Raw genomic sequence first — 13,847 nt, forward strand, 5'->3', positions numbered from 1 at the left:
AACTCTGGTGCGGTTCGTGGTTCTCTGGTGCAGGTCTGAATACAAACCAAGGTCCATCCGAACTAACTACAGGATACATGCGCCTTTTGGGCCTATAAAGCCACCATAATCTACAGAGGTGTCCAATATTGATATCGGATATAGGTCTGATATCAGCAAAAAATAAATATCGGTATCGTTTCGGAATGCATCTAAAATCTCCGATATAAGCACTCCGATAAGCAGTCCATTCCAGACCCCGCTCCTGCTGTTTTTATTTGATTAATTTAGGTTATTTTCTGAGTGTTCTAATTTATTGTTTATTTTATTCAATTACTAGTATATTCTTTTGTTTAATGTTAAAATTTCTGTTACCCATTGGTTAATGATAAATGGGTCAGTTTTTCCTCATACCTACTGTTGCTGACTACTGTTCTTTGTTTGAAGTTTGAATAATATCACTTAATCAAGCCTTTTCTAACATGACAGACACACTACAAAATAAGTAATAAAAGTATGCATGTTTAATGCTGATATCGTATCGGATTAATATCGGTATCGGCCAATACTCAATGCTGCAGTATCAGTATCGTATAGGAAGTGAAAATGTAATATCAGGACATCCCTCGTAACTTAACCGTCTTTGGTTCATACCTGATCCTCCGTCTTCTGTTTAGCCACGCTGTTGCTAGCATGTTGTGGGTCAGGACACGCAGAGCATAGCGCCTCCTTGCTGCGATCATTGGTCTTCCTGTTCCTAAATTGTAAACGGTGTTGTTAAGCTGCTTTGAAGGAGCTGCTCTTGAAACTGAAAATGATTTAGCAGCTCTAATAAGAGCACAAACACATGTTTACCTCCATTTCCAGGTCTGTACTCTGTGTGCCGCCCTTTGTCAGTGCTGTCCAATGAGAGCACTGATCCTCACACACCTGGATGTGTTTACAGAATATAGTCCACTTGCTAAAAGTACAATCTGAATACGAACCACACCAAACGAAAAAAATAAAGTCTGCTTTTGGTCCGGACCAAACAAGTGGACCAAAGGACTTTTCTGGTCTGAATACAGCCTCAGTTTGTTTTCTTATATGTCTTGGAAGGGATGTAACTGCAATTTCGTTATCTTGTTGCAATAACAAATAAAGTTCTATTCTATTCTACTTGATAACACCCAGTGACTTTCAAAATAAAACAAACTGTGTCAAAATGAGTTTGTATTTATCTTGGATACGATGATTAACGGACATAATGAGTGGAGCCAGACCAGGAGTCAACAGGTTTGAGGTTTTACAGCCCAACATGAATGAAGAGAGACTGATCAATGGGGTGGGAAGAGCAGGAACTCCTCGGTCTGTGACTCCAGCGCTTCCCACTCCATTGAGAAGTCTCTTTTCACTCATGTTGGGCTGTAAAACTTCAGTTTCCGGTCACGACTTCCTGTCCCGCTCCACGCTCCCTACGCTGAATTTATGCATCCGTGGCAAACTGCAACAAAACAGATTCGATGTTTTATCCCCACTTCAGTTTACAGTGATCCCTCGCTATAACGTGGTTTACTTTTCACGGTTTCGCTACTTCACGGATTTGCATCGTGCATTGTGTTCTGCATTCTGATTGTCTAAAAAGTCACTCCGCTTCTTCTCTACCTGTGCGTCAATAACGTTGCGGTTTAATATGTACACGTACGTAAACAGCTTGCCAAATTTACATTACGTACGTGCAAATTCTCTCGCAATTTCGAGTCTCCCTAAAACCCATAATGTCGACAAAAAGCTCTGGACCGACAAAAGCACCTGCGGCAGGGCCCCAAAGGCAGCGGAAGATGCTATCTATCGCAGATAAAGTTAAACTTCTGGACATGCTAAGTGAAGGTAAAAGCTATGCGGCTGTAGGTCGGCGTTACGGAATTAATGAATTTTCCGTTTGTTCCATAAAGAAGGAAGAAAAAAACATAAGGACGACAGCAGCAATAAGTTTTAATAAGGATGCAAAAAGGGTTGCGACTGTCCGCAACAAGACCATGGTAAGGATGGAGTCTGCATTAGCTTTGTGGATTAATGACTGCAGGAAATAAAACATTACGTTGGATACAAATGTTATCTGCACAAAAGCGAGAATACTGTATCAAAACTTTGCTGACAGTGACAGGGAAGAGGAGGAGGATGCTGGGCCATCAACAAGTGCTGTTCACGCAGTACCAAATGCATTTAATGCCAGCAAGGGCTGGTTTGAAAACTTTAAGAAACGCTTTGGACTTAAAAATGTTTCTCTGCACGCAGGCTTCAAAAGAAGAAAACACTGCAGAGCGGAGTCAGGATGCAGCGGCTCAGTCTGAAGAGCAGTGAAATACACCGAAGTCACTATTTGTCCGACTGTGCTTTGTATTTTTTTCATAATCATTTTTAATTTTCTCCCGTTTAATCCAATTACTCGGGTCGCAGTGGGCGGTGCTAATCTCCGCAATTTGAAGCCTTCTGTTCACTTGATGATTAAAATTATTATTTGACAGTACAGAAGTTATTTGTTGAAAAAAACGTTTCTAAAGTACTTTTATTTGTGAAACAAATGCTTGAGCCTTTAAAATGGTTTGTTCTTTCTTTTCAATGTATAATATAGTATTTAATTGTATAATAATTGTAAAAAAAAAAAAAAAGGTTTCTACTTCACGGATTTGCCTATCACGGGTTCTTTTTGGAACGTAACCCCCGCGAAAAACAAGGGTATACTGTACATGTGTTACGTTGCTGTAGAGAGTAGGATTTAAGAAACAGAGATGCATAAAGAGTTTTCTTAGTCTGAAGGAAAATCAAAGTGTTTGTTGATATTTCCAAAGGTCGATCGAAGAGGAAGCTCTGAAAAGGCGGATCCTGGTGGGTTAAACTGAGATCAGACTCTCTGTTCATCGTTTTTAGTGGCCTAACGTCCAAAATTAAGTTTTTCAGAAGCTCTAACCCTCTCCTGTGATAACAAAGACATTTTTCAGAGTTTTTTTACATATATGTATATTTTTTAATATATACACACCTCTAAGGTTGGTTTCTCTCCTCCATGGCTAAAGCTCCACAGCAGCCGTTGTGATTGTCCCATCGTTTGACACCTCCACGCTGATATCTGAAAATGTTCTGGGCACTTGAAGAAGTCTCTCCACTTTGAACATTCATCGTCCCGGGCGTCTCGTCTTTAAAATACAAACTCACAGTTAGAAAATCCCAACGCTAAAACACCGAACGCAGTATTTACACCTGGTGACAGGATCTTCTGTAAGATGTGGCTGAACGTCGGAGAGGGACGCAGAGTTTCTGTACAGCTGGAGTAGAAATCTGTGTGTGTGTGTGTGTAAGAGATGTGTGTGTTCATGGTCAAACGTAGGAAGCAGAAGAGATGAAAAAGACGGTCTTTGTCTTTTTCATGGACACGGTTGAGAAGAAAGTTGAGCCGTGTCCATGAAACGATGAAGAAACATAGTTTTCAGAGATGTTTGTTGAACTTTTTCTTCTGTTCTGCTTCCTGTTTCCTGTTTCCTGTGCGTGTATCATGACCCCCATGATGAACGTCCTCATCACAAACCTCACACACACACAAACACACGTTTTGTTGCTGCTAATCGTCTCCTCCCCTCCCATGTTCCTCGCAGCGCGTTCAAAGTTTCGTTAAGTGTTCGTCTCAGGCTGGAGACCAGCAGTGAGTCATCCCTCTGCCCACCTGCTCCCCTCTCCCCGATCCCTCCTCCCACTCCTTAATAATCTGTGTGTGTGTGTGTGTGTGTGTGTGTGTGTGTGTGTGTTGTGTGTGTGTGTTGTTAATGAACCCCCCCTCCCGGTTGTGTTTCCCTCCCGCTCCCCGTGCGTGGAGTCTAGCATGGCGAAGCGCTCATACGCATGTGAGCGTGGTAGCGAGGAGGAGGCACAGCTGAGGGAGGCCCCGCCATGGGCATGGACTGTGGAGGGGGTCCGCTCGGGTGTGGGTGGGGCTGAGCGTGGGCGTGGGAGGATCTGGGCAGCGTGGAGGTGGCAGCCATGTGCAGGGGGTGTGGGTAAGAGGAGGAGGTGGAGGAGGAGGAGGCCGGCTGGAGCTGGTAGCTGGCTGCAGACGAAGGCCCGGAGGAGGAGGGGGTCTGCTGGGAGCTGCTGCCCCCTTTGGGCGGGGGTTTTGGAGGAGGGGTCTGGTTGAGCTGGATGGAGATGTCGGAGGAGACTTCGGAGGCGCTGCGGCCCCGCTGCGGTGGAGGCCAGGAGTCTGGGTGGAGGAACTGTCCGCTGTAGTCGCTGCAGTCGGACATGCGGGGGCGGTAGAGGGCGGGGTGAGGCCTGTAGAGCTCCTCTTCAGCGTAACGCTTCATGAAGAGGTAGACGGACATGACTCCTGCTCCCTGAGACAGAGACACATGGAGACACACGGAGACACATGGAGACACATCTGTTAGTGTGACTGAAACCTATGACTGTGGTGTCCAGGATTTCCAAAAAGAATATCACAAGAATTCTCCAGATTCTCTAAATTTTTAATCGAATTAGATTTATTTTACCTCCCAACTGCTCAAAGATGTGTTGCTGTCATTAATTTTATAATAAGCTGATAGTTTTTTTTTTTTTCATGAAATAATTTGTTTCTGTGTCAAGAGTTATGATAGAAATAAAAAGATAGATACAAAAAATAAAATTAAAGAAAGGATACGACTTTATTAATCCCAGGGAGGAAATTCATTGGCCACAGCATTGGAAAGTAAAAAAAAAAAATAAAAAATTAAATGAATAAATAAATAATTGAATGAAATAAAATAAAATAAATAAATAATTGAATAAATAAATAAATAAATAAATAAATAAATAAATAAATAAATAAATAAATAAATAAATAAAAATATTACGGTACAATAAACTAAATAAAAAATAAATAAATATAAAAAGGAAATGTGGAATAAACTTAAATAGAATAAACTTTATGTAGCAAAATTAAAAACAGACTAAAGCAGAATTTTCTAATTATACACTAGATAGATATGATCGAGTAGCTCACACAGTCTCTCAAAGAGTAGTCAACCGTCAGTATCACCTTTTTTAAAGGTTTGTTTTTTGAGATTTTAAACTTTTTTCTGGTAGAGGAGCTGATAGTGGACAGATCTCAAAATGAGGCAGTAAAATAGTCAGGGACTGTGGGAAAAAGGGGCCTTGTTCTGGAAACACTAGGCTAGGTTCCTGTCCTTTAGAGGACTTTTTTCTTTTTTTTTTTTTTTACACCAAGTGTCAGTTTCTTAACCTAAAAATCAACATAGTAAATTTGGAGACATTCAAGTTTTTTTTTTTTTTCATTTTTTGTCTTGTCCCTGTCCAAATTTTCTTTAGTTATTAAACAAATAAACTGTATATGTTTAATATAATCACACATTTCAACATATAATATGTTTTGTTTGCAATATTTTAATTGGATCTAAGTCTGTTTGTTTTTCCCTTCAGTTTATTTATTCCTTTAATTGTTGAAGTTTTTAGATTTATTTTAAATTGGGGTTATGTAAAAAAAAAAGGATTGATTTATTTATTTAATTATAACTATAATTTTTTTTAAATTGGTGTTGTGAAAAAGTAATCATAAATCAAAACATTTATCTATTTATATATTTCTATTTATTTGTTTATTGATTTATGTATTTATTTTTTATTTTTTTTACTTATAATTATTTTTTTTAAGTTGGTGTTTGAAAAAGTAACCATAAATCAATAGAGCATTTATTTATTGATTTACACATTTTATTTATTAATTTATACTTTTTATTTATTTATTTTATTTCATCTATTTCTGTCTGTCTTTATTTATTCCTTAATTATTGTTGTAAAGAAATGATTATCACTTGCAACATTCATTTTTTTTTTATTTACTTATTTATTTATTGTTTGTTTGTACTCTTTAGATATGCAGCAGTAGAAAACAGAGCTAGTGGTACATCTCAATTTTTTAAGATAAAAGTTTTGCTTTTTAAAAAAATCATTTAGATCATTAAATGTCAGTCCCCTTTAGGCTTTAACATCCGCTAAAATCTGCTTTTTCACCCATATGGATGAAGTAAAACATTGTATTTTGAGGAAATTATTGTTTTACAGCCATTTAACTGAACTGATAAACAGCATATATAACAAAGACATTGGTTGTTTTCAACCGTCTGTTATTATTTTGTCAGTGGTGCTGAAAGAACATCCTGGGTCCTTCAGTTTCTCTGAAAATGGTCTAACAACGCCCACGAGCCAAACATCTGTCTGACCCTGAGGAATCAAAATGAGACTTTTCAGCAGGATGTTAAAAAACATCAGCATCAGCAGCATCCTCCTCCTTAAACTGCAACACGTCGCCATCAGGAGCAGAAAATTAATGAATGTGGAGTAATTCTGCAGAGAAGACTTGGCGCTCCCTGCAGGATCGAGCCATTATCAAAAATGTATTCATGTTTTCACCCGGGCATCCGCTCAGCATTCACTGCTCATTCAGTATTCATTCACAACATCATCGCTACGAGCCGGCGTACACCAGAGCGGTGTACGGCAGAGAGGGCTGACGAATGTGTTCAGAGGAGAGGAAACGTTTAGAGGGAGAGGAAAAAAAAACACAGTTTACAGCTAAAGCAGAGATAAGATAAAAACTAAAAACAGGGAGAGGAAAGGAAACAGGAGACATGGCAAGGACAAGGATGAGGAACAGAGGATGAGGAAAGGATAAGAAATGGGAAGGAAAAGGGAGCATAGACAAAATTAAAGGACAGAAGAAGCAAAATGGAGAAAAGAAGGAGATAGGATGAAAGGACATAAAGCAAGAGGAGAGGGAATGACAGAGGAGCAAAGGAGATAAGGAGAGAAGAAAAGAGTGGGAGGGAACAACAGAGGATTAAAAAACTGAGGATAAAAGAAAAACCAGAGAGACAAGATAAGAGCAGAGGACACAGAGAGGGGGAGAAAGAGGAGGCAGGAGATGAAAAAGGAGGGATGAGGATGGAGGAGGAGGAGGAGCAGAGCCTCCTCGGTCCCCTGCGAGCGATTTTCTGATGAAGCTGTGCTGCGACAGAGCTGCTGCCCTCAAGTATTCAGGCTATTAACATTTATGAATATTGATGCAGGCAGGATGACGGGCTCCTACGCAGGCACTTTCTCACTCTGTGTGTGTGTGTGTGTGAATGTGTGTGTGAGAGTGTGTGTGTTTAGCTAAGTGAGTCTGCGTACGAGAAGCACGCTACGAGCAGTTTGTGTGTCTGTGTTTGCACACATGCTCGAGTGTGCTCAGCTAAGAGGAGGTTGGTGCACGTCCAAGTCAGACTCCAAACAATCTGTGTGTGTGTGTGTGTGTGTGTGTGTGTGTGTGTGTATGAGTGTGTTCTTGCACAGCTACCTTGGGACTGAGGACATTTGTAACAAGACAACTTAATTTCTCTCCTTTCTTTCCCGTCTTGTTCTGCTCTACAATTTCTTCTTCAATTAAAGATTGAAACCACAGAAGAAGAAACGCCCGAGTGCAGCTGAACAGAGTGACATGATGATCGCGTGCATCCTGCGTCCAGAGCAAGGGTTTTCAACCTGTGGCTCTGGAGCCTCAAGCGGCTCTTTGACTCCTTTGCAGTGGCTCCTTGTGGTTTTAAAAAAATGGTTTATTTAATTTTTATTAATTTAATTATTTAGTATTTAATTATCAGAGACACTGATACTAAATAAAATCATGTGCTATTTTTTTTTAATTTGCATCACATTTTGCAATACAGCTTTTAAACTATTTAATTTTTGCTTTTTTGTACTTTTTGCAAGTTATAAATTTAAGTTTTGACAGTTTTCAAATTTTGTAAAAAACTTCAAAATTTTTTGAAGAATTTGATATTTTTATCTTGCATTTTTTCAAATATTTGTTTATTTTAAAAATAATTTAAATTTTATTATTTTTGATTAAAATTGCAAATATTTGAAACTTTTATAGCTTTTTTAAGATTTTTTTTTCAAATTACAAATTTTAATTTTTTGCAAATTTATGAAATTTGACAAATTTGAAAAGACTTCAAATTTTGGGAATTTTTGCACATTTTTCAAATTTTCCTTTTTTTGCAAATATTACAAATAGATTTTTATTGTTATTTTTTTTTAAACTTTGCTTTTAATCGAAGTGTCATAAATTCAGCACATTTACAAAATTAATATTACACATGTTTCATTTTTTTATACTCACAAAATTTGTCAAAAATAAAAAACTTGGACACCACATGTACAATTTTATTAACACTTCTCATTTAGATAATTATTCACCAGATTTTCCCTGTTTGGAGGGTTATTTTTTGTTGTTGTTTGTTTGTTTGTTTGTTTTTTTTAAACTTTTTTTGTCTTTATTGTGAAGATAAAATAGATTTTGTGGCTCCTGAATGACTTTAATCCAGGTGCGCTGAGGCTAAATAGCTCATTTGAAAATAAAGGTTGCAGACCCCTGGTCCAGATTATGGATTCATATGACTGAAAAATAGTTTGTGCATATTCCCAACAAAGCAGATTAAGCTCAAAGCGTCAGCTGCATTTGAGATCAGTTTGTCCGTTTTGTGCTGTGTGCAGAGTGAGTCGATATAATCCATACGCTGCAGTTCCACGGTGTGTTAAAGCAGGTGTTTTATCAGGTGCATGTGTTGTGTGTTGTGTGTGTCATACCTCTTTGAGCAGGAAGGAGGAGGCGGCGAAGGCAAAGGACCAGCCGTAATGATAGTGGAAGAACTGCTCCGGCTCTCTGGGTCGATTCATCACTTCGTCATTGATGCTGGAGATATACAAGACCAGACCCACCACCAGACTGAGACCTGCAGGGAATAAACACACACACTATGATGCAGCGCCATACTCTGTTCTTTGGAACGAGACTCCACAGTGTAACATCAGTGAATCCAATCAGAGCTAACGTAACCTCACTCTTCATTTTATTGATAGACTCTCAAGTTTGAACAGACCACTGCAGAATAACTGCTGACTGTGGGTTGGAGTCAACATTAGCACAAACAGCTTAGCCCTTTGAGCCTTTAGCTCGTGCTCTATCTCTCTCCTGTTTATCTCTCTTCTGCTTTTCTGTCCTTTTTCTCTGTTTACCGGTAACCACACGAAACCATGAAACCAGAGTTTTCCTAAAATCTTCACTTTGACCGGAGTTTTCAGAAAACGTTGTTTTTAGTGATGTAAAGCTGTGTTTTTGTGTGGACGAGAGGCCTAAATGTAAAATTAAATGCAGTTTTCCAAATTCCCAGCTACATGTGGACATGGCTTAAGGCAGTGGTCCTCAACCAACAGCCTTGAGCCCCAATTTAACATGCACTGGTGTCTGTGAACCAGCGCCCCCCTCCCTATCGTGCATGCATTGTTAAAGGGTTATTGTTTTTGTAAATGTTTATGCATTGTTAATGAACAAAAAAAAACAAAAACAAAAAAGGTGCTAGATTTACTCTTGTTTTTACACTCTGAATCATGACCGCAGTCTAGTTTCAACAGAGCCCCTCATTCTCCACTTCTTAACTAGAGTAGTGGGGGTGGGGGGGGGGGGGGGTGGGGGGGGGGGGGGGGGGGGGGGCTATGACTCCAAAACAGACACAAGCAAGCAAACGTGCCAGGGTATCACACCTGTGTATTTACATCAATGAAAACCAAAAAAAAGCAACATTACACTGTTAAGGTCCGCGCTCTTTCACATTCAAATTCTCCTGATACGTTCTCCTCTCAAAAGGTAACGCTATATATATATATTAGGGCTGCACGATTATCGCAATTGCAATCGCAATGTCAGCACACGCAATTAAGTAATCGCAAAAGAGGATATCGCAATCGCAATGTCAGCACATGCAATTCAGTTTTTTCTCCATGATAACCAAGCAAGCCTTTAGACTCATCATGACACAACTTTTTTTATTAAATCGCAAGTACAATCGCAATCGCAATATTGTCCACCTAATCGCACCTTTTCCCCAAATGGTGCAGCTCTAATATATATATATATATATATATATATATATATATATATATATATATATATATATATATATAGTTTAGTATATAGTTCAGTACATTATGTTTTATTGTTTCTTTTTCTTTTTTAATGTCTCATTCTACAAGGTAGTGTTGACGGCAACGACGGTGGGGCAGCTCCCTAGCGCCCTCTATTGACCAGCCGCCACTGAGTTTGAACACTGCTGATTGGCATATTCAATTCCTTAGATGTTGTTTTATTTCCCATTCCTGTTTTATAGAGTTCAACTACCTTTTCCCACAGATCCTTGGACGATTATTTTGCTTTCCCCATAACTCAGCATCCAGAAAAGTCAGTGCAGCACTGGATGATACATGGAAGAGTCACTAGCCTTGTATACACACACACACTACAAGCTAACAGATCACAGGTGAGGACGGTCACCTTTATTAGCCATTCAAACCCGTTTGTGTCAACTTGTGTGTGTGTGTTATCAGGCCAAAGTCCTGGGGGGTATGTAAACTTTTGATCAGGGTCATTTGATTAGTTTCTGTCGTCATTATGATTTAAAAAAAAATCAAACACAGTTGTTTGATAATAAATGGCTTCACCTAACTTCTAACCATGAGTGAAAGAAAAGGTTTTGTGTTATCCTTCATATTCTCTGAAAAAAAGCAGAACAACATCTGTTCCTCCTGATATTTCTGCCTCCAGATAGCAAAGTTTTTCCCTGGTTCAGTAAAAAATGTGCCGTTAGGGAGGTTTAGGAGCAGCTGGTGCCAAAGACATAATCAGGAAACATCAGGAAAAATAATTTCTTTCCCTCGCCGACGTTTAACCGGCCTGAAAACTGAAAACAACCAGAGAAGCAGGAGGCGCAGGGCTAATGTTGCATTAGCCTCTTTACCCTGTAATACCAATCCTGTTTGAATGGGGCTTTAGTCTCTTTGTGTGTGTGTGTGTGTGTGTGTGTGTGTGTGTGTGTGAGAGTGTGTGTGTGCTGCGGAGCTGGAATAGCTAATGATAACGTGTCCTTGTTGTGCTGTTAATAGACGGAGCGAAACCCCAACAACAGGCCGTGCTGCAGCCGAGAGATAAACAAAACACACACACACACACACACACACACACACACACACACACACACACACACACACACACACACACACACACACACACACACACACACACACACACACACACACACAAGTGTATATACTGGCAGAATTAATGCATGTGTGTTTATGGTCAAAGAAACATTAATGCACAACACAACACTACACAACTGGCTGCTCTTTGCACACTCACAAACACACATACACTACAAGCCATTAAGAGCTGCAGGTTTCTGCCTTTAATTGATTAAAACTTGTGAGCTGCAGTAAGAAAAACATGAATCTTTTTGTACAGGAATAAAGGAAATGTTAGAAAGTTAAAAAGTGTTTCAATTCAGCTCGTTTCTAAGGAGGAGAGAAACAGGAAACATCAGACTCTGAAGTCTTAAACAACCGTTGGTCATAAAGATTCTCCTGGAGTCATTTTCCCGCAGACAGTAACCGCCGTATTGAGTCCGTCTCTGCGTCTGACCTTCAGAGACTGATGGCAGCAGATAAAAGAGGAAGTAAGCACAGACTCAATAAAAGATCAATAAAGTGTTGTCATCAGGGTCCCATCAACCTGTGACTCAGACAGAAACACCGCCAGCTCCTCTCCGACAGCGCGTCGTCGTTACTCATGCTTTATCATCTGGAATAGGGTCTGAAAAGCTGTTTTATATCTGAGCTGAGGAAGACGAGGATGTCTAAAGCTGGAGGAGATGTTTTCACATTTATTTCCAAAGCAGCAATTCAAACAAAATTTCTCCCAGACATTGGTATTAACTCCAATAATCCACACATGACAAGAAATCACAACGTTCAGGTCCATAAATAATGATTATGGTGAATTAAGTACGATAACACAGGAAAAAAGTATTGAAGACGCTAACTGAGACTCATCATTCCACAAATGTTCAGTTGGATTTAAGTCAGGTGATTGACCAGGCCATTCTAACAGATTGATTTTCTTTTTTGAAACCATTTGAGAGTCAACTTTGCCGTGTGCTTTGGATGGTTGTCCTGCTGGGAGGTCCAGCCACGTCTCATCTTCATCATCCTGGTGGATGGCAGCAGATTCAGATCAAGAATTTCCCCATACATGGCTCCATTCATTGCTCCGTCAGTTATATGAAGTTTGCCAACACCATGAGATGAGAAACAACCCCATGCCATGATGCTTCACCTCCAAACTTCACTGTTGGTGTAGTGTTTTTTGGCTGATGTGCAGAGCCATTTCTCCTCCAAACATGGTCTGTAGTATGACAACCCAAAAGTTCAGTTTTGGTCTCATCTGACCAGACAACATTCTCCCAGTATTCTACAGGCTTGTCAAGATGCTGTTTAGCAAACTTTAAACCAGCTTCAACATGCCTTTTCTTGAGGAATGGAGTCTTGCGGGCTGAGCGTCCATAGAGGCCATGGCGGTGGAGTGCATTGCCTGTTGTTTTCTCTGTAACAATTGTACCTGCTGCCTCCAAGTCTTTCTGGAGCACTTTCAGGGTGGTCCTTGGCTGGTTGAGTCCTCTTCTGACTATCTTTCTGACTCCCTGGTCAGAAATCTTCAAGGCGCTCCTGTGCGTGGCCTGTTGATGGTAAGGTGGTGCTTCTTCCACTTGTGAATAATGCCCCAACGGTGCTGACTGGAATATTCAGGTGCTTTGATATAAGTCTGTAACCAGTTCCATTCTGATGCTGAGCAACAATCAGGTTGTGAATGTCTTCAGAGAGCTCTTTGCCTTTACCCATCATGAGGTGTGTGCTATTTAACTGCTTGGTGAAAAAAACACCTTTTTTGGAAGTTCAAGTAATAATTACTGACAGATTTCAGGTGGTATGGTGCATTGTTTGAACGTTGTGATTTCTTTTCATGTGTGGATTATTTGAATTAATACCAATGTCTAGTAGAAATTTTGTTTGAATTGCATCTTTGGAAGTAAATATAATGAGGAAAAAGTTGATCCATTCAATACTTATTTTCCCCATTGTATGGTGAACCACTGTTCAGGTATTAACTATGAAGCCATGATTTTGGGTCTGTACCGCCGTACTGTAGCCCGGAGTGAGGTCCACTTAACTTTGCTCAGAAACAGCTGGTAGCTTCTTTTCTCCTCTCGCTGTGAGAAAAGTAAACTTTGTGTAAAAACAGACGCACGAGCACCATCTGCTTGTGATTAGAGATACCTGTTCAGGAGAGCGGCTGCTTGGTGAAGCAGCTGTGTGTAATGGGAGTAATCAAAGCAGCACAGAAAGGACGTTTGTTGGGTTTAAGTGGCTGGAGAGGAAAACTGAAACTGAAAAAACAAGCAGTGAAGAGTCTGTTTCGTGACTCTGACAGAAGATTTAGAAGAGAGATTCAGCAGATACTCAATGTTTTGCTTGGTTTAAAGTTTTTAAAACTTCATCTGAGTGGCAACAAACCTCAAACAACTTTAGAACAAGACATTTTTGAATTTTTGATCATTGCATGACTCTTGTTTTTCAAAAAGGTCTGCAATACTTTATCCCAGCCACGAATGACGTGGGCTTCAAATTATGGTTCGATAGTGGCGTTGCTTTTTCGTCATCTCTGCATTTGGAGTGGGTCATTACTTCGTATGGTTCATTTGTTGGTCATGGACAACAAACTTTTTGTGTCTTCAGTGATATTTTTACTACTTTTCTCCTGTGTTTGTCTGGAGATCCTACATGTAACCATGACTGCATTGTTTACATGTGAAATCAGCTGTTAGCAGCCCATAGCATGTCAATGCTAACTGGTGCAAGGCCGGATGTTTCCCCACGAGGTGAGGACGACGTGTGTGAGCTAAGAAGTGACGTCA

The 13,847-nt window shown here is 39.8% G+C and overlaps 1 protein-coding gene across 2 annotated transcripts in view; it reads right to left on the reverse strand.

The window, feature by feature from the left end:
* Positions 1 to 1,091: 1,091 nt before the first annotated feature.
* Positions 1,092 to 13,847, reverse strand: part of LOC141803048 (voltage-dependent calcium channel gamma-7 subunit-like) — an 81,046-nt gene continuing 68,290 nt past the window's right edge. For both annotated transcript variants that reach the window (XM_074686918.1, XM_074686919.1), the window contains exons 5-6: positions 8,635 to 8,780; positions 1,092 to 4,346 (exon numbers count right to left, since the gene is read on the reverse strand). In XM_074686918.1, coding sequence (XP_074543019.1) covers positions 3,831 to 4,346; positions 8,635 to 8,780 — 662 coding nt within the window. In that variant the 3' untranslated portion in view covers positions 1,092 to 3,830. The remainder of the gene's footprint in view (positions 4,347 to 8,634; positions 8,781 to 13,847) is intronic.

This window comes from Halichoeres trimaculatus, unplaced genomic scaffold (genome assembly GCF_033239565.1).
Source record: "Halichoeres trimaculatus isolate MK-OKI-2021-1 unplaced genomic scaffold, fHalTri1.1 fHalTri1_scaffold_14, whole genome shotgun sequence".
Taxonomy (NCBI): Eukaryota; Metazoa; Chordata; class Actinopteri; order Labriformes; family Labridae; genus Halichoeres; species Halichoeres trimaculatus.